Raw genomic sequence first — 27,302 nt, 5'->3', positions numbered from 1 at the left:
GCCCAGAGTGGGCGGGGTATAAATAATAAATTATTATTATTATTATTATTATTATTATTATTATTATTATTATTATATCAAAGCCCAGTCAAGACAAAGGGAGGGGGGTATTTGACTTGACTCAGGGACCTGGAAACTATAAATACTGTCCTTTGTACTGTGATGGAGTAAGTATGAAAGACTATATTTGAGTGACCAGCATACCTGGGTCTCAGGTTCTACATGAGACCACACCTTTTCTGTGACATATCTATGATGTCTTGATGATGCATCCTGAGATGTATTATGGGAAACTTTGAAATATGGATGTAACCCATTGATCAGGTTAATAGCCGCTTTGCTTTCGTATACAGTATCCTGGTCTGGTCTGTTCATTTCCCGACTGGTTTGAGCATTAAAAGGTACACTCTCTCCGAAGGTCCAGTCTTCCTTAAGAAGCTGAACCCCTTGAAGGGACCCCTCAATATTCTTGTTTCAATTGTATATTTAAAGCCCTATGCTATCACTTTAAACAGTCACAGCTTCCCAAAAAAAGATTTCTGGGAGCTATAGTTTGTTAGGGGTGCTGAGAGTTGTTAAAAGGTTCCTGTTCCACTCACAGAGCTGCAATTTACAGAGGTTTAACAATCCCACTTGATAAGGAACTGTGGTAACAGCTGTGAGTGAAATACTTCCTTGCCCTTTTAAATCTTTGTATTTTCAAACATTTTCAGAGATGAGCTGGCTTTGAAAATAAGACTAGCACCCTTACTGAAAGGAACTGATAAGACTTCTTAGTAAATATTTATGATGCTGCAGTAATTAAGGTACACTTCACATGTGCAGGATGTTTTGATGGAAAACTTATTTTGGCTTGTATATAAGAGTTGTGGGGTGATAACATGTATGGGAAAGGTCTGTAATCAACAGGGAAACTGTTCTCATGGGAAATAGCCATTGTTGTCACTTGTGCTGGTATTCTGATGTCTTGGAAATTAATCCAAGATGTCAAAATGGCACAACAAGTGGGCCAGTGCTATGCACCAACAGTGTGAGAAAGCAATGATAATTAACCAGGTGGTAATTTATCTTTATCAAATAATGGGTTTTTGTGGTGCAAAGTGTTTGTAATGGGGGCAGTCCTGAGTGTGGCCTGCCTATGTATTATCCTAATGCAACCTTAATCGCTAAACAGAATCAATGCCTCTTCCACGTACATCAAGTTAAAGGAGACTTTTCTATGTAAATGATCTGCTCATTTTGCGGATATGAATATTTACGCTCTGTCAACCAAACATAGACATTTCATTTTCACCTGATGAAACAGCAGCTACTGGACCTTGTAATTTTTGCTTGCTACTTCATATTTGTGAGGTTGGGGCTATTCTGGCGCAAAGGGGAGTAGAAAAGTACATCACAGGAGAGAAATACAAGATGATCAATTTGTCTGCTGCATTCATACCTTAATTCCTCTCTCACACACACACCCGCTCACACATCCAGTTTATTGTAAGATGAAAAAGGAAGGGAGTATCTCCTTTCTTCAAATTAACAGTTGATTGCCAAAACTGTTGCCAAGTGATTTTTCAGCCTAACGACTGCTTGGAGCAGGTGCTTGGATTCTCCCTTCCTCCCCAACTTCCATCCCCAAGAAGCAATTTTCCTGAGAGAGAAAAGTTTTCTCAGAGGCCACACTAAGTTCAGTTTGGGAGGAGCGGAAAGCTCTAGTACTGTATTTTGTCTGGGAGGAAGTGTGGAGGGGTAGAGTCTTTTGTATACTTTATGTTTGAATTTCTTCACTAATGCTTTATTCCGGATTGTTTTATTTCATATTTTAATGTGTGGTAAACCGCTTTGAGATTTCTTCTTAAAAATATAAAGTGGTATAGAAAGGAAATGAATACAGTGGTACCTTGGGTTAAGTACTTAATTGGTTCTGGAGGTCCGTACTTAACCTGAAACTGTTCTTAACCTGAAGCACCACTTTAGCTAATGGGGCCTCCTGCTGCCGCCGCGCCGCCGGAACATGATTTCTGTTCTTATCCTGAAGCAAAGTTCTTAATCTGAAGCACTATTTCTGAGTTAGCAGAGTCTGTAACCTGAAGCGTATGTAACCCGAGGTACCACTGTAATAATTGTAGTTCTGTAAGGGGAACAACTCTCAGCACCTTTAACAAACTACATCTCCCATAATTCTTTGTTGGAAGTCATGTTTGTTTAAAGTGGTAGCATAATGTGCTTTTAATGTGGCCTTCCTCTGCTTTCTGGCTGTGATGGGGTTTGTGTGTGTGTGTGTGTGTGTGTGTGTGTGTGTGTGTGTGTGTGTGTGTGTTTAGAGCATTCTAGATTTTTAGCTTCAAAAAACTTGGGCTATCCTTGATTGTCATAGCCCCCCCTTAATGGGTTTAAGTAAAATCCATGACTGCTTGTTCTCACAAATGGTAGAATGAAATGACCCATAACTGTTGAGACCTGCAATTACCAGTAGTTCACCTGGTGATTGGTCAGATTCTCCTCTAACTGTTCCAGGTTCCCATAGTTGTAAAGCAACTCCCCATAGTGACACCTTTGCCAAATAAATACATAACTACACACACACACACACACACACACAAACAAACAAACAAACAAACAAACAAACAACACATCTCATCTCGGCAGCTTTGCCCAGGTCTCCCCCCACCACACTTTTTAAAAAAACAACCTTTAATCTCCAAATAACCTTGCTGTTGTTGTTTTTAATGTAACTAATCAAATTTAAAAGCTGTGTCAAGATATTTCTAATAATGAATGCAAAGTTGCATTTGTATACTATTTCTGATTTAAATGTTCTACTTTTCATTTTAAAATTATTTTTACTCCATTTATTTATTGCACACATTTTTCTCCAAGGAGCTCAAGGTGGCATACGTGGTTCACACCTCATTCAATCCCCATAACAGCCCTGTGAGGAAGGTCAGGCAGAGAGGCAGTGACTGGCCCAAGGTCAGCAGGAGAGCTTCATGGCCTAGTGAGGATTCAAATCCTGGTCTCCCCCAAGCCCAGCACTCCAATCACTTAACTGAGCTTTTCCTGAACAACTGTGAATGTTGTTTCCTTTCTTGAGCACTAGAGCTTCAATAGCTGTTTATGTGTTTTGATTATGATTTGCCCAGAACGCTCAGATCAAAGAAGTTTTTAAACTTGACAAAAAGTTAGGATTCCAGGTGGAAAAATCGAAGTTAGAAACTGAACTACTAGAGCCCAAGACTAAGGTACTTTCTAGAATGTATAACTTGCTGTTAAAATGGAATACACAAGATGAAACGGTCAAATCGGCTATGATAAAGTGGGCACAGGACATTGGTTATAACATCATGTTTGAGGACTGGAAGAGGTTGTGGACTACTGGGCTGAATTTCACTGCATGTAATGCTTTGAGAGAAAATGTTATGAAAATGATATATAGATGGTATATGACCCCAGTCAAACTTGCAAAAATATACCACTTGTCTGACAACAAATGTTGGAAGTGTAAGGAGAATGAAGGAACATTCTTTCACCTCTGGTGGACCTGCCCTAGAGTGAAGGTTTTCTGGGAAATGATATATAATGAGCTGAAAAAGGTATTTAAGTATACCTTCCCTAAGAAACCAGAGGCCTTCCTTTTGGGTATTGTCGGCCAGAAGGTGTTAAAGAAGGACTGAACATTTTTTATGTACGCAACAACAGCAGCAAGGATACTCGTCGCTAAGCATTGGAAAACCCAAGATCTACCCACGCTGGAAGAATGGCAGATGCAACTGACAGACTATATGGAATTGGCTGAAATGACTGGCAGAATCCGAGACCTGGGAGAAGAGACGTTGGAAGAAGACTGGAAGAAATTTAAGATTTATCTACAAAAATATTGTAAATTATATGAATGTGAAGGGGATGCTGGAATATAAACAACTGGGCACCATTGAGATAGAGGAAGTGATATATGAAGATAAGTTAAATTTAAGAAAAGACAAATTTTTGGAAAATTTTAAAGTTATATTTAATTCTTTAAGATTTGAATAAAGGACATCAAAAATTAGAGATATAATATTGGAAAATTAGATAATAAGAATCGAAATAAGGGGATAAATTTGCTGGAAAAATTTTCTTGGCTGGGAACGCAGGAGCGGGAGATGTGAGGGAGTCCAAAGAAGTTAAGAAGACTATGTTAAAAGATATGTTATATTGTATTGTTTATTGAAACTGTAACTAAATTAAAAAACTGCTAATAAATATATTATATAAAAAAAGATTTGCCCAGAACAGAGGCATTAATTCTCCAGATTATTGAGGGGCGCTGATGCGATGTTGCACGACATCCTGACTTCGCATGTATGACATCACAAGGAACCAGGGGGTGGAGCTGAACACCCTCTGAACATTGAGGTGGCCTGGCTCCCTCAAAAAATACATTGGGGGGGGGGGGAACTGCCTCATTTACTCCCTTTAGGAGTTGGCAGCTATGGCCCTGAAAGTTCATAGCAGATTTGGCAATGCATAAACTGACACATGCTCCTAAGTGCAGAGTTGCCCTGGGACTTCACGACTGCTGGCCCATCTTATCAGCCAGAGGGTTTTACAGTTTGGTGTGTGTGTGTGTGTGTGTGTGTGCTTTCTTGCACTCGGTTGTTTAGCAACCCCTTGCGCTGGTGTGGTGTTGCTGCGCCCTACCCTGCTGTTGGCTATTGTTTTATAAACACGGTTAGCGTCCCCTGTTGCCGCGACAACCAGCCTCACCATTCCCCAGAGAGGAGAAGGAGAGAGTGTATGTGTACGTTTGGCTCCTCAGGATTTCTTTTCCTTCTTTTCACGGCCTTGACCTAACCCAGAGGGGCGTCTCTCTACTCAAGTTGCCTCTGCATCCATTCTCTCCCCTCCAACGTGGTGCAGCCCAAAAAAAAAGAGCCGGGAGCCGCTGCAAGATCCCTCTCGTTCCAGAGTAGTGGTGGGCATTTCACGTGTGGCACCAGTGGGCAGCCATGGCAGCAGACATCCCTGAGCAGAAGACCGCCCAGAAGGTGCGCCTGCCCCGGCGCCGCAGCGTCAGCCAAATCTGTCCTCCGCCACGGAGGCCAATGACTTTGGCAGAGTTGCACCCAGGCTGTGAGAACGAGCGGCTAGGAGTGGCCCGTGAGAGCATGCTCCAGAACCATCTCATTGCTAAGGTGAGGAGGCTATGGCGCGGGACTGGAGGGAGGGAGGTCCCCAGGCCGCTTTTGGGGACCTCTTGGGATTTGTGTCTGTGGCATTTTCACAAGTTGATGGGACTGTCAGCAAAGTGACCTCTGACAGCCTTCAGACCCCCACCCCAGCTGCTTAGGGACATCGAGAGTCAGAGCATTGGTCCATCAGGCCCAGTGCTCTCTACACTGACTGGCAGAAGCTCTCAAGGGTTTTATGGAGTAACTTTCCCCAGCTCTACCTGGAGGCACCAGGGACTGCCACTCAGCTGTAGCACTAAAAACAAAGCAAGTTTCCAGTCCTCATTGTGTTTTACAGGCTAATTAAAATAGGAACACAGGGAGCTTCATAAAACTAAGTCAGGCCCACTGGCTCATCTGGTTCAGTATTGTCCACACTGACTAGCAGCAGGTCTTCAGGGTTTTGGACAGGGGCCTTACCAAACCCTAGCAAGTTGAACTTGGGACTTCCTGACTGCAAAGCAGATGTTCTACCACTGAGCTACAGCTCTTTCCCCTCCATTGGGCCTGGCTGTAGCAGTAGCCATTTTCTATTTTGCTCTCTGGCAACCATGGCAACCTGTTTTCATATTAAGTTATGCCAATCTTTAATCTACAGTAATAAACCGTAGAAAAAGTTAAGATCGACACACACCTATTCACAGCTTCTCACTGAGGGAATTTTACTTTCCTACAGTGATACGGAGTGGCGGAAGTTCAAAATGGCAGCTTTCACACCCAGCTTCATGGTGCAGGGGCTCACATGGAAGCCACATAGTGGTGGTCTTGGAAGGGTGCGAGGTTTCCAGCAGCTGCCTGGGGCGGGCAGATAGGTTGATAAGGACTGCCCCTTAAATTGTGGATGCCAAGCATATTTACATACATGCTGTCCAGTATCATTTGTTTAGATGTGACCTTTTCATTAGATGAGTGTGTGTGTGTGTGTGTGTGTGTGTGTGTGTGTGTGTGTGTGTGTTTTCCTGTATTTTCTTCTCACTGCACTGGATTGGAATAATAATTTTAAGGTGCTTCAAGGCTGCCTTACAGGGAACATACATTTTGCCACCAATTTTCTTCTATATGTTAGAAAAGGAACACCAATTAATGCTTTTATTTGTTTGCTTATATTAAATAAATGTCTATACTGCCCAAGGATCACAGGGAGTTTAAAATACAAAAACACAAAAATACATAACGTAGTAACAAACACAAACAATACCCTGCCCCATATACAGTTTCATTAGCCAAAGGCCTGGATGAAGATGAATGTTTTTGCCTGGTGCCCAGGGATATGTAATGAAGGCACTGGGCAAGCCTCCCTGGGGAGACCATCCAACAAACAGGAAGCCACCACAGAAAAGTCTCCCTCTCCTGTTGCCACCCTTCAGAGATGAGTGCAGGGTCTGGGATGGTTGTTAGCAAATGGCAGACATCAGGATTTGCTCACTAATATGATAAACTGGTCGGTATGGAAGGGCATGCAGGTTGACTACTTTTAGTAAACAGCAAAGTTCCAGTGGCCTTGAATATTGATGATAACACAGAATTAGAAGTGCGGGTGCCTGCAGGTGCCAGATTAAACACTAGAGGGAAGCATGTGATCAATAGTTTAAGGATGAGCTGAGATTCTGTTTCCTTTGCACAGTTGTTTATTGTATTCATATCCCACTTTTTGCTCCTGGTTCTTCTCCCCATCCTCATTTAAACCCTCACAAAAACCCTGTGTAGCTGGCTAGGCTGAGAGGCAGTACCTGGCCCAAGGTCACCCATTGAGCTTTCATGGCCAACTGGGGATTTGAACTCTGGTCTCCCAGGTATGGAGTATGGCACTGTAACTGTCAGTTTGCATTTCTTAGTGCAGAATGTATTGATATGATGTGTAAAGATCTTTCCTATTCTAATTAACTCAAGAGGGTTATGGAACACCCACCCACCTCCCTCACACACAAAAACAAAGATCACCACAGCCAATCACAAACAAACAACCCCAACCTCTCTCACCACCAAAGGAACACAAGTGAACAGCAGAGAACCTGCACGAGCAACGCTGACACCAAACCTTACATACATTAAGTAAAATAGAAACATCCCAACCCCACCCTCACCCATCTTTCCCCTCTCCACCTCTTTCCCCCTTTTCTTCCTAATGTCTCAACAAATGAAACTGATTTGTAAAAATGTTACATGGTAAAAATACGAGAGAGAGACATTATACATACTTTTGCAAGATTTTTTAAAAATAAAAATACATTATTAAAATAAAGAGGGTTATGAAAGCTTCTCTGTGTGAAAGAAAAAGCAGAAGGTTAATGATGTTTGGGTTGAGTACAGCTGGCTTAAACTGGCTTTGCTGTCCCTTTCAGTCAAGGCCATGCTGAGTATAAAAATAAGGCCAGAAGGAGCGTGGGTTTAACTTTATCTTTCTATCTCTTTTGCTTTGGTGTTCTGTACAGTAAACGCTCGGGTTGCGAACATGATCCCTGCGGGAGGCATGTTTGCAACCTGCAGTGTTTGCAACCCGCAGTGCCATGTCTGCTCACGCACGCACGGGTAACAATTTGGCAGTTCTGCGCATGCGCAAAGCACGATTTAGTGCTTCTGCGCATGCACAAGTGCCGAAACCTGGAAGTAACCTTTCCGGTACTTCCGGGTTTCAGCACATCTGTAACCCGAAAATGCGCAACCTGAAGCGTTTGTAACCTGAGGTATGACTGTATATAGTGTTAAGGTTTAGTCTTATTATAAGTTGTTGTAAGTTTAAATTAAGTCTGCTGCAACTGGATTTCTTATGGGCAGTGCCAATCCTGAATGGATTTGTGACCATTATGCTCATTTGCCTTCAGTAGCAGAAAAGCCCTGCTGGATGAAATTCAATTGCCTCTGGTCTATTTTTTGGGAATCCTGCAACATGTTTAAGTTTTTACTCTGCTAACTAACTATACGTTGGAATCAGCTCTGGATCAATATTGAGTAGAATTTCATGACGGTAACCACTACACTATGCTGGTTCCAACAGAGTATGGAGCAGAGATCTCTAGGCCTAGTGATAGCAATATATATTATAGCAATGTATATTATTATAACACCTCTACAAAGAGATCTGGTTGCCTGTTTGTTAGTGGGCCAAGTTTAAGGCATTGCCCTTAACAACTTGGGACCAGTTTACTTTTGGGATTGCTTTAACCCATACATGCCCACTCAACTGCATTGATCCGCAGAACTGGCATAAGAACGTAAGGTGATCCTGCTGGATCAGGCCAATGGCCCAACTTTTTTCAGCATCTTGTTCTTACAGTGGCCAACAAGATGGCCCTATGGGAAGCCCATAAGCAAGACCTGAGTACAACAGCATTCTCCCTTCCTGTGGTTCCCAACAACTGGTATTTGGAATCATTGCTGCCTCCACCTTTGGAGACAGATCATACCCATTGTGGCTAGTAGACACTGATAGCCTTCTCCTGCTCCATGAATTTGTCTAATCCTCTTTTAAAGTTGTCTATGTTGGTGGTTAGGGACGTGGGTGGCGCTGCGGTCTAAACCACAGAGACTAGGGCTTGCCGGTCAGAAGGTCAGAGGTTTGAATCCCCGCAATGGGGTGAGCTCCCGTTGCTCGGTCCCAGCTCCTGCCAACCTAGGAGTTCGAAAGCACATCACGTGCAAGTAGATAAATAGGTACTGCTCCGGCGGGAAGGTAAACAGTGTTTCTGTGTGCTGCTCTGGTTCGCCAGAAGCAGCTTAGTCATGCTAGCCACATGACCCAGAAGGTGCACGCCTGCTCCCTCAGCCAATAAAGCGAAATGAGCACCGCAACCCCAGAGTTGGTCACGACTGGACCTAATGGTCAGGGGCCCTTTACCTTTATGTTGGTAGTTATAACTGTCATCACTGGAGCGAGTTCTATAGTTTGACTATGCACTGTGTGAAGAAGTACTTTTGGTCCTAACGTTCAGGAGTTCTAGTGTTTGGAGAGAGGGTGAAAGGCTTTTCTTTTTCCTATCCACTTTCTCTATGCCAGGCATAATTTTATAAGCATCCATCATGTTGCCTCTTACCTTTTCTCTAAACTAAAAAGTCCCAAATGCTGAAACCTTTCTTTATAGGGGAGTTGATAGTTTCAGCGCTGTTTCAGGTGTCATACAATACTTGTTCCACACTTTTAACAAATCAGCCTCTTAAAGCAGTAGTACCTATACTTTGGAACTCCCTGCCTATTGACATCTGGCAGGCATTTTCACTGTGCTCTCCTGTTTGGTTAGGCAAACCTTCCCAGAATGTAGAATGTTGATGGGTGTTTTATTTCTTTTTAGCTACTGTTGATTTTAATCATCTTTAAAAACACTGAAAGTACCTGTTTAACTGTTTTTTATTTATAATTTTAATGTGGGTTGTTTTTTTTTTGTAAACCTGCTTAAAGGTTTTCTGTATACATTTTGTTAAATAACATCTGAAAGATTAATGACCAGGAGTGTTATTAGATAACATGACTATTCTATTCTATTATTTTTATTGCCTTCCTATCCCACCTTTTCTCCCAAGGAGCTCAAGATGGCATGCATGGTTCTGCCTCTTCTCATTTAATCTCCACAACAACCCTGTGAAGTAGATTAGGCTTGGAGTCGGTGATTGGCCTAAGTGATACCCAGCAGGCTTCACGGCTGAGTGAAAGACTTGAGCCCTGGTCTCCCAGGCACCGTTGTCTGATACTCTAACCACTACACAGTACAATATGTGCAAGCCTGCAGCTTCCATTCATAGCCCGTACTGAGGATGTGTCCTGTTAGCTGCCCAAGGGTGCCAAACTGCTGAAGCCAAGCCTGTTGGTCATCATCACCATCAGATTGCACTTTCCACCTACAAATTGTGTAACAAGATTACAATTTAGAAGTTAAAACAAGGCTGAAACCCGCCAAACACTGCTCTCTTGAAACTTAACCCCATCAAAATTTAGCAGGACTCACTGCAGGAAATGTGTTTCGACATCAGAGCATATCCAGTTACCTCCTTTTTAGAAATCTAGTCTGTGGGATGATGCCTCACTGTCCTCAAAAATTCACTTTGCCTCTTCTGTTCATCCCTCCAAAATAAATATATTTATGGCAATGCTGCCACCCTCTGTTTTAGCGACACCAAGCATGCCTTTTCTGCAGCTCCTACTTTCTTCTTCCTCCTCTAGGTGGCAAACTCTCATAAGTTTCCTTATTTCACTGCCTTTACCCATAGCATAAGATGCCGTTTTTTAAAAAAGAGAAAAGTTTGCTTATAACAGGACTGGAAGAAACTGTGTCCCTCCAGATGGGTTTGTTTTTTTACTACAACACCTATCAGTCCCAGGCCACATAGCCAATGGTCTGGGATGATGGGAGTTGTAGTCCAACCACACCTGAAGAGGCATAGGTTCCCTGTCCTTGCTTTTACATATATTTACATCCTGGGGGCATGGTGGGGGATTGGTCTGATCATAAAATGAAAGAATTTGGAAAGGGTTGCTTAAAACTGTAACATGACTGCACTTCTCAGTGGTACATCCATCCTCAGATCCATAAAATAAGAAACAGACCAAGGCAATATTATGGGGGCCTTTTTCTACCCCAGACTGAATTATCAGGGTAGTGTAATTTCCCAAAGCAAAGCCATATGCAGTTATATCAAGAAAAGAGCCTCTTATGCACTGCACTTGAGAAAGTGGATGGGATGTTTAAAAAAGGGGGATAGGGGACAGAGAAGAGCCATTGAAATAATGGAGCCATTGAAATTAATGCACATGATTAATTTAGGCCCATTAGTTCCAGTAGGTCTAATCTGAGAAGGACTTAAGTTGGCGGCAACCCTTTATACTTAAATTTGCACAGCATGCTAACAATTACACTGCATTATTTTCTAGCTTTTTCTATGATTTGTTTTATTTTCCTAATCCAGTCAGATGCAGTGAAAATCAGGATATAAACTTTTAAAAAACAAATAAATTGCCATTAAAAAAATTCCCAGAACCTGGTGGGGATCCAACTGAGTCAGGATCCTGGCAGCTGCTGGACTCTGGGGTCATGGCAGTACCCTAGACAAGAATGTCCATTTCCCTTTCTCCAATAAGAATGAACAGGAAATACCCAGTGACCAGTCCAGTGTACAGATGGACAGGAATCAAAGCAGTTTTATCTAGAGATGTAACATTTCTGGAAATGCTAATATTTCAAAGAGTGAAACCCTCCACATTACAGTGGTACCTCAGGTTACAGACGCTTCAGGTTACAGACTCTGCTAACCCAGAAATAGTACCTCGGGTTAAGAACTTTGCTTCAGGATGAGAACAGAAATCACACAGCAGCGGCGCGGCAGCAGCGGGAGGCCCCATTAGCTGAAGTGGTGCCTCAGGTTACGAACAGTTTCAGGTTAAGAACGGACCTCCAGAACGAATTAAGTTCTTAATGCGAGGTACCACTGTATTTCTATATATAAAAAAGCATAGTTCATCCTCAAAACACCCTGAAATATTAAAGGAAACCACTGAAATATTCACAGTGTTTTCTTGGATGCCTTGCACAAAGTTAGATTCTGTGCTTTGGGTTCAGAATCAAAAGGTAAGGTAGATTTCACCAATCTGGTGCCTCCACTTCCTTGGGACTAAAGCTGACATCCGCCTTAGCCAATACTAAAAATGGTTCCTCGCCCCTGTCTTAATGTGAGGAGCTATTCAATAGTGGAACAACATGGAAGTAGTTTAGAAGATGTTGAATACCCACCTGGTGGGGTTGTGGCAGTTGCACTGAGCAAAGGGTTAGACTAGTTTACCACCAGGGTGCCTTCTTTTTCAGTGATACAAAAGCAGTGAGCAAACTGGAGCTGCCTGTGCTATTGTTGTTTAGCTGGCCTCGCCCCTTGAAAGTTGCCCTGCCTCATGTGGCAGCTGCTGAATGGTGCTGAATGGACAGAGCTCTGTGTCTGTGTTCATGTGCCTTGCAGCCGGTTGTACAGCCTCTAATCCAGTGGTGGCTTGTGGCCATTGCAACTGGTGGGGCAGAAGGCAGGGAGCCTACCAGTAGATGGTGCCAGAGAGCCAATGACAGGCAGAACCAATTACCGTATTTTTCGCTCTATAACACACACCCGACCATAACACGCACATAGTTTTTAGAGGAAGAAAACAGGAAAAAAATATTCTAAATGAAACAGCGGATGTATGATTTTTGTGGTTCATGCTGTGGCCACAGACATGTGATCTGACAGTGAGTTTGGAGTAGCCCAATGCAAAAATCCTGAGGATCCATGCGGATCCATGCTTTGTAACCACGTTTTTGCACCACTGCTGCCCCAGGCAACAGTGGGTGCGTGATTTTTTTGGTGCAAGATGTAGCCATGGACATGCTATGTGATCTAATGGTGAATTTGGGGTGACCCAGTGCAAAAATCCTGAGGATCCATGTGCATCTGTGCTTTGTAACCACGTTTTAAGTGGGGAGGGAAGGAAAAGCACTCAAGGGACAAGGAGCATGCGTGGGGTGGGTGAAGAAGGATTTCTGCTAATAATGAAGAAGAGGGGTATAAGGGGAGAAGGCTCCTCTCCTCTCCCACTTTGCTCCTTTAAAGCAAGCAGGCTCTGCTTTTCTTTCTCCTCCCAGCTGATCCCCGGTTTAGCTAGCTGAAATACTTTGCTTCTATGTAGCGAGCTGAGTGGGGAGGAGAGAGGGACAGAGAGCCTGCTTGCTTTAAAGGAACCAACCGGACAGGAAGGGGAACCATGGATCCTCTGCTCACGACTGCAGCAGATCCCCCCCCCCACCCGTAGGCATTCCCTCCATAACATGCACAGACATTTCCCCTTACTTTCTAGGAGGAAAAAAGTGAGTGTTATGGTGCAAAAAATACGGTAATTCAATTTTGTCTCCATCTTCCTTCCTGATGAGTTATATTAAGGACAGAAAGAAGACCATCATATGTATAAAGCTCCATGATACCATGGTGAACAGACATGGCTTTCCCTAGAGAATTCTGGGAGCTGTAGTTTGGGAAGAGTGCTGAGAGCTGCTTGGAGGGCCCTATTTGCCTCACAGAGTTATAATTCCCAGAGAGATTTAGCAATCAGTCACTCTTCCCTGAGAACTCTGAGAAATATAGCTCTGGGAAGGGAATAAGGTAAAGGACCCCTGACAGTTAAGTCCAGTCACGAACAACTCTGGGGTTGTGACGCTCATCTCGCTTTACTGGCCGAGGGAGCCAATGTTTGTCCGCAGACAGTTTTTCCAGGTCATGTGGCCAGCATGACTAAGCCGCTTCTGGCGAAACCAGAGCAGTGCACGGAAATGCCGTTTCCCTTCCCGCCGCAGCGGTACCTATTTATCTACTTGCACTTTGATGTGCTTTCAAACTGCTAGGTTGGCAGGAGCAGGGACCGACAATGGGAGCTCACCCCGTTGCGGGGATTCAAACCGCCAACCTTCCGATCGGCAAGCCCTAGGCTCAGTGGTTTACACCACAGCCTCCTAACAACTCTCGGCACCCTTCACAAACTACAGCTCCTGGAATTCTCTGGGGGAAACCATGACCCTTTAAAAGTGGTATCATAGTGCTTTAAATGTTTAGTGTGAGTGTGGCCTGAAACTAAGGATAATAATAATAATAATAATAATAATAATAATAATAATAATAATAATTTTTTATTTATACCCTGCCCTCGCCAGCCAAGGCCGGGCTCAGAGCGGCTTACAAGCAATAATAAAAACAAGATGAATGATTACAAACTTAAAAACAAAAATAAAACACAACAATTAAAATAATGGAACATTAAAATATTAAAATGTAGCCTCATCGCAGGAGGAGAAGGAAAAGAAGGGGAAAAAAGAGGGGGGGGAGGGAGGGAATCAAACTGGCTCCAAGCCAAAGGCCAGGCAGAACAACTCTGTCTTACAGGCCCTGCGGAAAGAAATCAGATCCTGCAGGGCCCTGGTCTCATGAGGCAGAGCGTTCCACCAGGCCGGAGCCAGAGTTGAAAAGGCCCTGGCTCTGGTCGAAGCCAATTTAACTTCCTTACGGCCCGGGACCACTAGGGTGTTGTTATTTATGGACCTTGAGGCTCTCCGTGGGGCATACCAGGAGAGGCGGTCCCGGAGTTACGAGGGTCCTAGGCCGTGAAGGGCTTTAAAGGTCAAAAGCAGCACCTTAAATCTGACCCTGTACTCCACCGGGAGCCAGTGCAGCTTGAAAAGCACTGGGTGAATATGCTCCCATGGCAGAGACCCCGTGAGGAGCCTCGCTGCAGCATTCTGTACCCGCTGGAGTTTCTGGGACAGCTTCAAGGGCAGCCCCGCATAGAGCGAATTACAGTAGTCAAGCCTGGAGATGACCGTTGCATGGATCACTGTGGCCAGGTCAGGGCGGGAAAGGTAAGGGACCAACTGCTTGATGCGGCGAAGGTGGAAAAATGTCGCCTTGGCTGTTGCTGTAACCTGCGCCTCCATGGAAAGGGAGGCGTCAAGGATTACACCCAAACTCTTAACGGAAGGCAATGGCACTAATTGGGCCCCCGCAAGAGAAGGGAGTTGGTCCCTCATCCCCATGCCATCCCGACCTAGCCATAGGACCTCTGTCTTCGAAGGATTTAGTTTCAATCGGCTCCCATGAAACCATCCAGCCACAGCTTCCAAGCATCTGGTCAATGTGTTTGGGGCCGAGTTGGTGTGGCCATCCATCAGCAGATAGAGCTGAGTGTCATCAGCATATTGGTGACAGCCCAGCCCAAAGCTCCGGATAATCTGGGCAAGGGGGCGCATAAAGATGTTAAAAAGCATCGGGGAGAGAATTGCGCCCTGCGGCACTCCACACACCAAGGAGTGGCGCGACGACATTTCCCTCCCTAGTGCCACCCTCTGTCCCCGACCAGAGATAAAAGAGCACAACCAGTTACGGGCTATGCCCTGTATCCCCACGTCTGCAAGGCGGTGGTCCAGAAGATCATGATCGACCATGTCAAAGGCTGCTGACAAATCTAAAAGGATCAGCAGTCCTGACCCGCCTCGATCCAGTTGTCTACGGAGATAGTCTGTTAAGGCAACCAGAGCCGTCTGCGTCCCAAAACCAGGACGGAAACCGGACTGAAATGGATCTAATGAAGCTGAGAGCCAGTGCTTCCCCCCTGGACTGTTTTTAAGTAAGGTAGGCAGGTGAGGGCAGACTGAGCTTGGTGGAGCAGTGTCCCATGTACCCTAACATATGAGCTTCCACTGCCCTAAGCTAGCTTGAATCCTTCAGGTGCAATGGAGGATGCTGAAGGAAGATTCAACAGCTAGTGTGGTCAGTTTTTGCACATAGAAATGGAGAGAGGGGAGGAATACGTCATCTTGTCCTTTGTCTCAAACTGCAAAATGTTTTGGACTATTCTTGCAGAGTTGTCTTTGTTATGCAATGACTTTATGTGCTCCACTGTGACGAGTGTAAGTTATTTTAATCTGTGAGTCCCTTCTATGTGGTTTCAAGACCAGCTGAAATGACAGGATAATGACCACACATTATGATGCCTTAAAGCACAGATATGCACTGAAATACAATTCCCTCCCTCTTGTGTCTGAGGGCCATCAAAGAGTTCTCGCTGCATACACACCTACATTGAATGTGTATGACTACCTCAAAGGATCCTGGGAACTATGGGTTGCTGCACATAGAGCTACAATTTCAAGTACCCTTGATAAGCTACAATTCCCAGTGTTCTTTGAGGGAAGGCACATGCTTTGAATGTCTAGGGTAGCATTTGGCCACATCCTACTCAGAGCAAGGCCACTGAAATTAACAAATTTGAAGATGACACCAAACTGGGAGGGGTGGCTAATGCCACAAAAGACTAAATTGGGATTCAATATTACCTTAACAGATTGGAGTACTGGGCCAAAACTAACACAATACAGTGGTACCTTGGGTTACAGACGCTTCAGATTACAGACCCCGCTAACCCAGAAATAGTACCTCGGGTTAAGAACTTTACCTCAGGATGAGAACAGAAATCGCACGGTGGCGGTGAGGCAGCAGGGGTGAGCATTAGCTAAAGTGGTACCTCAGGTTAAGAACGGTTTCAGGTTAAGAACGGGCCTCCAGAATGAATTAAGTTCTTAACCCGAGGTACCACTGTAAATTTCAACAGGGAAAAATGTAAGATTGTGCACTTAGTAGTACAAGTGAAAAGGATTTAGGGGTCTTAGTAGACCACAAACTTAACATGAGTCAACAGTGTGACGCAGCAGCAAAAGAAGCAAATGCTATCCTAGGCTGCATCAACAGAAGTCTAATGTCCAGATCAAGGGAAGTAATAGTACTGCTCTATTCTGCCTTGGTCAGACCCCACTTGGAGTCCTGTGTCCGGTTCTGGGCACTACAATTTAAAAAGGATATTGACAAGCTGGAACGTGTGCAAAGGAGGGCAACCAAGATGATCAAGGGTCTGGAAAACAAGAATTATGAGGAATGGTTGAGAGAGTCGGGTATGTTTAGCCTGAGAAAGGGGAGACAGAGGAGATATGAGAACCATCTTCAAATATCTAAAGGGCTGCCCCATGGAAGATGGAGCAAGTTTGTTTTCTCCTGCTCTGGAGGGTAGGACCAAAACAAGGAGATTCTGACTAAACATCAGGAAGAACTTTCTGACAGTAAGAGCTGTTCAACAAGGGAACCCTTGGGAGGTGATGGACTCTCCTTCCATGGAGGTTTTAAAGCCGAGGTTGGATGGCAAAGTATCATGGATGCTTTAGTTGAGATTCCTCATTGCAGGGGATTGAACTAGATGACCCTCAGGGTCCTTTCCAACTCTACAAGTTTGTGATTCTATAAGTTATCCATGCCTATTAACTTCAATGGGTCTACTCTGATTAGGACTCGTATTGAATACTTAATAGTCAAATTTCCATAATATAATGAATTCTTATATGTCATTTTCACTAATATATGAATTTTTATGCATACTTTACTCTGGGATTTGCACTTTTGTAAGCATTACTTGGCTGAGCAGCTGCATTGCAAAATTTGGAGAAGTGTGAACTTTGAAAGATGGCCGCATTTTGGTTCGCATATAGTTTTGGAAACGGCGAAGTTGGTAGGTTGGCCTTTAAATGTGAACTGAAACACATACCCCCCCATCTCTAGAGAGCTTGGAGGTTGTGGCATCATAAGGGTGGTAGCTTGGGGCAGAAGCCTAGAGCCCCACTTGGGTCTCCAAACACAACAGGGCTGGCTTATTACCTTTGAAAATTTAGCATCTAAAGAGGGAACCATTAAGTCAAGAGTCTTCACCGCATGACTCTTAACACAAAGATCCTGTACTCTGCTATATCAGTGAATGGGGCAGAACTGAGTTTAGACACAGATGCCTGCCCCCAAACCATGTGCAGTTTGTCCTTGAATTATGGCTTAAAAGAAGAAACATCCCCACTCCAAGAACTAGGTGTTGTCAACTTTTGCACTTGGGTTACCTGAAGGAAATTCTGTGCCCCAGGCAACCATACAAAGTGAGTGGCTCTTTCCAAGCCAGAATTAAAACTCTCTTTTTTTGGCCCCCCAAATTGAGGACAGTATTTTATCAGGATCAGGTACAAGGAGAGGGGACGACCACGAAACAAACAGGACCTTCCCTGGGAAATGGGGACAGTTGGAGCGTATGAATCGAGAGGATAAAATAGTTATTATCAGATTAGCCTCCGCCATGAAAAGCACAGTCCCACATCCCTCTCCTAGTTAGTTAGCATTTAGATAGGATGGCACCACGGCTACACAATAGACATCAAAGCCTGAACTCTTGGGCTCAGCAAGAGGGATTAATTTCTTTAACCAACACGCCTGCTTTGGCCTCTTCTCATTACCCCTGCCTTGTCATCCTCAATGTTAGATTTGATTGAAGATTATACCATTTAGGCCTTTCCCCCTCTTTGCCACTGAAAAGGGGAGAGAGGAGAAAAAAAAATCCCTCCCAGCCCTATTGAATTGTACATTCTTCAGCTGGGCCGACGTCAATACTCGTCCACCCCCGCTTCCTAATTCTGCTTCATTTAAACTTCATCAACTTTTTCAATCAAGTGGAAAGATCTTGAAATGGGGTCCATAAGCAGAAAGCCAAAAGCCTTCTCTTTTTGTCAGATAATTTATGCGGTTTTCTTCCCCCCCAAAGACACCACCCGCCCTGCTCACTCTTTTCTCTGGTCTCCTCCCCCCTCCTTTTCCCTTTCTAATTCCTTCTCCTTTTCGCTCCCTTTCCTTGATGCTGCAAATGAGATTACAGTATTTAAATGACTATGATAATCAATCCGGGGACCTTGAGCCAAGATTGAGGTTAATTTTTCTTAGCAGAACAAAGAAAGCATGATGTCTCAAGGGAGATCTGGAGGTGCAATCTGTGTTTGTCGATCTCCCCCACCCCACTCCCCACTCCCTGAAAATCCAGCTTTTGGAAGCTTTCCTTGTGACTAACTAGGAGGGCTGTTGATGATGTTTTCCCCGTTTTCCAACCAACAGGGCCCTAAGAGAGAAGAAATGTAATTTAGAGCTGATAAACAGCTAACCACCTTCAATCAACAATTTTAATAGGGAAAGAAGTCGCTTAGATGGTGTGATGGGCGATATAATGAAACAGCTATCATTTACCGTGGTTATATTTAAGCACACCTTTGAATCACTTCTCTGCGCGCCCCCCCATAAGAGCGGGGGGGGGGGAGTGTGAGTATTCTACTGCTGAAAACTTTTGGAAAGAGCAAAACTAGAACAATCTGTACAGATCTTAGGCAACTAAAGCTTTTTCTTATGGTTTCACAAACTACAATTTCTGAGTGGTAAGCAACTCCAGGGGTTCCAATGCTTACCCAGAGTTCAGTTCAAGGTGGCTTACATGGTTGTCCACCCCCCCCCTTTAATCTCCACAACAAATCTGTAAAGTGGGTTAGGCTGAAAGGCAGTGACTGGTTCAAGGTCACCCAGAGAAGTTCCATGACTGAGTGGGGATTTGAACCCTGGTCTCCCAGGTCCTAGTCTGGCATCCTACCTGCTGCACCACACTGGCTCTGATTTCCTTGGAGAGAAGGTCAGTGGAGCCTGTGGTGTCTTTGGGGTGTGTGGCTTTATTTACTTATATATACAACCTGAGCTTAGGATGGAGAGGGTCACAGCATTAACACTCCATAGGTCTTCTCTCCCCATTAGGTTTTGAGGAAGATGACCCATAGCTTTGGGGTCCAGCATAGAGCAAGTCTCTGTTTCTTCAGCTTCCAGCATCAGCCAAAATTCACACAGCCCCCCTTCGCATGTAGGTCTTCAGGCTTTGATGGCATGGCATTGAGCCAGGTGAGGTAGGATAAGGCCCACCTATTTATCTTGATAGGGATGTGGGTGACGCTGTGGTCTAAACCACAGAGCCTAGGGCTTGCCGATCAGAAGGTTGGCGGTTTGAATCCCCACGACCGTTGTTCGGTCCCAGCTCCTGCCCACCTAGCAGTTTGAAAGCACATCAAAGTGCAAGTAGATAAATAGGTACCGCTCCATCGGGAAGGTAAATGGCGTTTCCGTGCGCTGTTCTGGTTTGCCAGAAGCAGCTTAGTCATGCAGGCCACATGACCAGGAAGCTGTCTGCGGACAAACGCCAGCTCCCTCGGCCTATAGAGCGAGATGAGCGCGTAACCCCAGAGTTGTCCGTGACTGAACCTAACGGCCAGGAGTACTTTTATGTTTACCTTTATTTATCTTGATGGCAACAGGCAACTTTTTTAGACATGTACATGGCAGCACTGAACTTCCATGGAAATTGGTCTGACTGGTTTAGCATGTTTCCTCTTATAGATACTGACCTGTGATCACATGTGCATTATCTGGACTGACCTCCACAAACCTATAACACTATCTAAGGTGAGAAAATGCACCATTGAGAAGAGGAGAGCAGGGTCATATCCGGAGCCCACACCCCAACACCCATGCATTCAGAAGGCTGCATGAACAGACTCCCATGCACATATGCTTGTGCAGGTTTTCAGGGGCAGGGTAGGCAAAGATACTGTCCTTTGATGGGTCATAAAATTGTTGAATTGTAGAGTTGGAAGGTGTTATAAGGGTCATCTAATCCAACCCCCTGCAATGCAGGAATCTTTTCACCTGATGTGAGGCTTGAACCCATGACCCTGAGATCAAGAGTTTTATGGTCTACCAACTGAGCTATGCCAATAGGGTCCTAATGGGTGGACAATGGTCCGAGAAGCACCAGGTGCCTGATTCTAGCTGCCATTTACATTCCTTATAAGCAGGCCTGGTTCCAGCAGTTAGCCAAACTGGGCACTGGTCGAGGGTCCCAAGGGTTTGGAAGGCCCATCCCCACCACACCACCATTCACACCCTCCAGGCCACCATCGATTATGAGGCCCTGGACTGCAGCCTGCTCAGCCCATATGTAAATCTGGTACTGCCCACACCACGCATCAAATCAATCTGCACTCTATCCAAGCCCCCCAAAACTATGCACATTCAGTGCCTGCTTTGAGTGCTGGAGACACCAAGTTCAGTCTCTGGCATCTCCAGCTATGGCTTGGAGGGACTCCTTATCTTAAAGTCCAGAGAGCTGCTTCCAGTTGGTGTAGATAATACTGAGCTAGGTGGAACAGTTCAGTATTAGGCAGCTTCCTATGTACTATGATTTTATAACAGTTACACAAGTGCATACTTTAGTAAAGTTCGTGGAGGTTTTAAAGCTACTCAGAATCAAATGATAAAACAATACAAGTGTTCAGATCACTTGTGTCCATCATTATAGCGTGCATTTTGAGAACCAGTGAGGATTCTTTTATATCATTGTGAATAGCAGTATTATTTTTGACTTTTTATGAAAATAATAATGAGTAAGCAATATGAAAGTGGTGCTAGTAAATGAAAGTGACCCAAAAAACCCCAAACCCAAACAGAAGGAAATATTCAATGGCTTTGCACAGCCGGCAAAAACAGCCCTACATAATCTCTTGGATACAGAACATTCATGTTTACAAATAGAAGAAAATCAAGTAGATGAAACAGAGCAGTCTGAGCAGACTGACAAACAACCAGTTTATATCAAAGCACAGCCTCCCAAGAACTTTGATGAGAACTCTTGTCAGTAGCTACCACTACAATACAGGAATTTCTAAGGAGAGTGACAATGAAGTGGCAAGACCTACAGACAAATAATTAATACAAGGCGCAGAAGGAACACGGCACGAGATAGTTACACCAAAAGAAGTAGTTCAAGCTCATTACCGTTTTACATTATTTGGAAACAAAGCAAATCATCTCAGTGGAAACCCCAACACTGCAGACACAAAAATACCAACTGTTCATGCTACTAGTGATTTCAGAGACAATAAATACGTAGGTTTATGGACCACATTGAATAACGAGAAATACATACTCGACTGAGAAAGGTCCATCATAATGTCAGCACTGGGATAGACCATTTACTACTCTGAAGCAAGCCATGCCCTCTTCTGCTCAAATAATTTATTCTATTCCACCAAAGTAAATGGAGAAACCTACCCTCAAGAATGGCTAGTGTATTCTCCCACAAAAGGAAAAGTCTACTTTTTTGCAAACTTTTTTTGTAACCAGACTACCTCAACTGTAGCTTTAGCTTCTACTGGATTCATCGAACCCAGAGAAACTCAGAAAATATGAACTCTACGCTAACATACTTAACAAGAAAGCATGGTCAGATGCTCACATCAAAACTCGAAGAGCAAATCAAAGCAGAGCAGGATTACTGGAGGCATGTACTTCAGTGAGTTATTGCAGCGATTTCTCTTTTGGCAGAATGTAGCCACTTTAGGGGAAATTATTTTCTCCAAATAATGGTAAATTTCTGGAATTGCTTAAATTAGTTGCCAGATTTGATCTCATAAATCAGTATGGAGGTAAAGGCTTTGGTCACTCATCATACTTATCCAAAGCCATATGCGAAGAGATTATCCAGGTGATGGCTAATACAGTTCAAGAAGCAATACGAGCGACTTCAAACTGGCAGGTTATTTTTGTTTATTAGTCAATTCAACACCTGATGTTTCCCATTTTTTTCAATTTACTGTTATCGTTAAATATGTTTCTCTTCAAGGTGGATTATGAGCTCAACACTTTCTGAGCCTTTTTGAGCTGAAAGATCACACCAGTGAAAGTATGGCTGAGCTGATACTGAACTTGAAATAGATTCCAGCAAATGTAGAGGACAGTCATATGACAATGCAGCCAATATGGCTGGCAAGGATAATAGACAAAACAAAAAAAAATTCCTTCCAGTAGCACCTTAAAGACCAACTAAGTCAGTTCTTGGTATGAGCTTTCGTGTGCATGCACACTTCTTCAGATACACTGAAACAGAAGTTTCCAGACCCTTCTATATAGTGAGAAGGTGGGGAGGGGTATTACTCAGAAGGCTGGTGGGAATGGGTGGTTGGCAGGTAGCTGTGATGAGCCTGTTGACGACTCTTAACGACTGATAATAGAGTTCAACAAAATGTTCTGGAGAGAAACAAGTTTGTAAGGTTTATTTTACTTCTCAGCTTCTACAAAAAGATGGGCAATGATAAAAAAAAAATTGCCTCTTGAGTCAAAAGTCCCTAAACATTTATCAGACACAAGATGAGAGGCTCATGCCAAAGCTACTGCAGCTATTAGCAAAAGTTATGCTAACAATGTTGAATCGCTCAATCATATTTACAGGAAAATCCAGACATATGACAGGAGATACAGTGGTACCTTGGGTTAATTTGTTCCGGAGGTCTGTTGTTAACCTGAAACTGTTCTTAATCTGAGGTACTACTTTAGCTAATGGGGCCTCCTGCTGCCACCGTGCGATTTCTGTTGTCATCCTGAGGTAAAGTTCTTAACCCGAGGTACTATTTCTGGGTTAGCGGAGTCTGTAACTCAAAGTGTTTGTCACCTGAGGTGTTTGTAACCCAAGGTACCACTGTACTATGTAGATGACAGGCTGAAACTTTTCTGCAGAAAATTGAATAATTATATTCATGCTTCACCTTTGGACCAATTTCATAAAGTTAACAAGGCACTCACAAATTTTGTTGAGCAAATATTTACAGCTCACTATTGCAGCTTGTATCTAACATTCAAGCTAATTTTGATGAAATTGAATAGCAAACAAAATTTACTCTACCAGATGTAGAGTAGACAAAACTGTCAAAGAAAGCAGAGATTCTAGGGGTGTGGGGAAATTGTGAGATAGCACCTGAAAACTTAGATGAACTTTCTCCAAAAGACAAGTTCAAGGAAAATTAATTATCCCTGTCGTGGATGCTCTTGAAGCCAACCTAAACAGAAGGGCAACAGTATATACAACTGTAGCTGACAATTTTTCATTTGTGCTGAACCTTCAAGCAACCAAGGAACATATTCACAATGGCATTGTGATTTTGGTGCAAAGTATCCAAAGCATGTTGACCTTAGTCTAGTCAACAAACTCTTGCACTTCTACCTGTACATTAGTCAGCTCACCCTGAAAAAGAAAATTTCGCCCACCAGGATATGTATCAAGTAATATTTCAGAAGAAAATTCAGACAGCTTTTCCAACTATGTTTAATTGGTTACAAAACGTACCTGCAAATTATCATTTTTTAGTCTAAAAAGGATAAGAATCTACAATCAACAATGTTCCAAGATCGATTGTGTGATCTAAGCATTCTCTGCATAGAAATGATAAATTGTGACTTACTTAATGAAATAATTGATAAGTCTTCATCCCAAAGAGCTCGAAAGAAGCTGCTCTGACTTTGTATATAGCATAGTTATAACATAGCTCTAATTCGCCTATGAACGTCTGTGTGAATGTCTTCATTAATTCCATACTTTTGTAAAATTATTGAAGGTTATACATTTATAAACATTTTATTAATGCTAAAATTTCAGCAATGTTCTACTTTCATTGGGCCTGTGGTGGGGGCAGTGATTTCTAAAACTATGGGCACCTCTAGAATCCTTTAAAAAGTGCATTAATTAGTGCTCATGCTGATATGGGGGCAGTTATCTGCATTCCCACTTTTACTACTGTTTCTACCTGCAAAGGTTTCAGGGTGGACTTCCTGCTTCATTTGCAATCGGTATACATCCTGTAAGTTCCCGATGAAAATCTGTAACTTTTCATACTGCAAATGCTCCAGTTTATTTTATTTTATTTTAGTCTCACTTTTATTGTATTGTAGCACAAGAGTTACCGCTCCAGACAATAATGTAGTAACACTGGGGAAATATCCACAGGGCAAACTCATAATACCATCACTAACGTGCTATTACTACATGAATGACACATTTCAGAATACACCTGCCAAAAAACCCACTTTGGAGGGGCTTTATGTGTTGTGTTTACAAGGGAACGACCAGTGTCCTCTAAGAATTATTTATCATTTATTTATTGCATTTGTATCCCACCTTCTCCATGGAGCTCAAAGTGGCATACATGGTTCTTCCACTTCTCATCTGAGCCCCATAGCAATCCTGTGAGGTAAGTTAGGGCTGAGAAGCAATGACTGGCTGAAAAAAAGTCACCCAGTGAGCTTCAAGGTCATGTGGGAATTTGCACACTGGTCTCTCAGCTCCTGGTCTGACACTCTCACCATTACACCACACTGCCCCCCTTAAATAAATTAAATAGTAAAAGGTGCACACATATGCACCAGGTGCCTAAAGTACCCCACCCACAGGGAAGGCTGCCCACTGCCACTCTGAGTGACTCACTGCTCTGGCCTATGCACTCTTCAGCATACACAACACCCTGGTTAATCCTGCCTCTCTTGCCTCCTCAAAGGAAACATGTTCTGCTTCCGTCTCAGTTGCCTTGTTAAATCTGTTTTAAGCTCCGCTACCCAGAGTTATATTTTATTTCTGTCAGGAGAGAGAATCTGTCAGGTTTTGTACGCAACATTCATTCACCAAAGTTAGGGTCGCTGTTTCTCCTCCCCCGCTCCCCTTCCTTCTCCATAGCAATTTTGAGTAGAAAATGAAACCATCTTTCAACGGAATGAGCAACATCACTTTTGGACAGACTTATTATGATCGGGGAGATTGTGAAAGAGGAAGGCTGGGAGAAGGATGGCATCCATCAGTCTCAGAAACAGTGTGCTTACAAAACATGTGAATTCCTGCTTGCGGCCATCATTTCATTGTACTGTTACAAAATTATAATCAGCCTAAAATGTGATTATGTCATTAACAAATGGCTCCTCCTGTGTCCGTTGACACAGAATTTGAAAAGATAAATTAGGCGCATTTCTACCACAAATCTCTCTGGTGCACTCCAGCCCCTAAGCACATTTGTAGGAAAACAATGGGTGAATACACTTATTTATCAGTTGGTAACTGGCCATCGTCAGTACATACATGAGGTAAAGTTGCTGTCTGTTGCTCTTTTCTACCATTCTCTCTCCACAAGTTCTCAGAACAGAGAGAAAATAAAACGTACACCACACATTTAAAGTATAGTGATGCTACTTTAAATACTCTTGTCTTCCCCCCAAAAAAATTCTGGGAGCTCTAGTATGCTAAGAGTGCTGAGAGTCTCACAGAGCTACAATTCCCAGAGTGGTTTAATGATCAGTCACTCATCACAGGTAACTCTGTGAACTGTAGCTACATAAGGGAACAAGAGGTCTCCTAACAACTCTCAGCACCCTTCACAAACTACTGAACCAGGGATTCTTTGAGGGAAGCCATGACTGTTTAAAGCTGAATAATAGTACTTTAAATGTATGGTGTGGGTGTGTCCTGAGACCAAGGAGGAGGACAAAGCTGAGAGCCAGTCCCACCCCCTGTAGTGGTTTTAAGAAAGGCAAGTGAGGGCAGACTGGGCTTCATGGGGAAGTGCCCCATTTGCCTGAATGGACCAACCTCCATTGCCCTAAGCTAGCTTGATATCCTTGGGTGCAATAGAGGACACTGACAATGTGTTGGTCAGCTTTTGTACTTGGTAATGGAAAGAAGAGAGAGGGAGGCACCATCTTGTCTTGCCTCAGGCAGCGGAACATCTTGGGCTGGCCTTTCAAAGTTGTCTTTGTTACACGATGAATTGATGTGCTCCACACCATGACAGGTTTAAGCTCTTTTTTAGCTCTGTGAGGGGAACAGGGGGTCTCCTAATGATTTTAAGCACCTTAATAATACCACAACTCCCAGGATTCTTTGGGGGGAAGCCATGGCTGTTTGAAGTGACTATTACAGTTTAAGGTGGCTGTATCTCAGTGCTTTAAATATATGGTGTCAATGTCACCCTTACAAATTATCCTGGGAATTGTAGTTTGCTAATATAACTTTAAATCTGTGGTGCACATGCAGCCCTTTTCCATGCTACCAGAAATCAAGGTTTTGTTGGCATGGGGTGGGGGGTGGGGAAAGTCCCTCAGTGGCGACGAATCCCATGAAGACAGTCACCACAGGGAGTTGCATAAAACGGCCTTCATCTCTAGAGTCATTTGTATGTATTGTTCCTTCAGCCATTCGATTATTGTGTTTGTTGCAGGGAGGGGAGCTGGAGAGCGAGCGTCTCTTTTGCTGACATTACCCCCACTTTAAGTCAATATTGACTCGCCACGGGGAAATTAAAACTCCACTAAGAGCATGAGCAGCCATCCCCATTACCGATGCCAAGTCTGCAATTAATAAGGTTTGTCAGATGAGGAAGGCATGTGGAAAGAGGAGGAACAAGGCCACCCCCCTCAACAATCATTCCTGAAAATTATACCATCCAAATAAACTAATGAGGTGATAACAGTGATTACGAGCAGAGTGAGAAAATATGGTTTGCCTCGCCTTAAAAAAAGGAAAGAAAGTTAACCCATCAAGATGGCTGGGAATCGTCGTTAAACAAATCAGCATATGGCTACATTAAAAAGGGGATGGGGATAGTATTGTAACGGATTAATTATATTTTATGTAAACAGCTGCTCCTCCTAATGGCGACTCCTTTTTTATAGGGCATGGTTGTTTATGGTGCTGTTCTACGATTTTCTTCATCTGGATTTAAAGGAGCCATTTTGAAAGTATTGGAGGGTTTTAAAATAAATAAAGAGTTATTTGTTTAAACCCCTTAAGTTCAGCTGTCAACCAATCAAAAGTTTGCAATAATTGATTTGCTTAAATAGTTGTGGAAGGGTGCT

General features: G+C 43.5%; 1 protein-coding gene across 1 annotated transcript in view; it reads left to right on the top strand.

Annotated features, from left to right (window-relative positions):
- The first annotated feature begins 4,373 nt into the window (after positions 1-4,373).
- Positions 4,374-27,302, top strand: part of CFAP77 (cilia and flagella associated protein 77) — a 94,050-nt gene continuing 71,121 nt past the window's right edge. The window contains exon 1 of the mRNA XM_083721433.1: positions 4,374-5,165. Coding sequence (XP_083577559.1) covers positions 4,980-5,165 — 186 coding nt within the window. The 5' untranslated portion in view covers positions 4,374-4,979. The remainder of the gene's footprint in view (positions 5,166-27,302) is intronic.

Source organism: Podarcis gaigeae (genome assembly GCF_964106915.1).
Source record: "Podarcis gaigeae genome assembly, chromosome: Z".
NCBI lineage: Eukaryota > Metazoa > Chordata > Lepidosauria > Squamata > Lacertidae > Podarcis > Podarcis gaigeae.
This window is presented reverse-complemented; position numbering and strand designations above follow the sequence as displayed.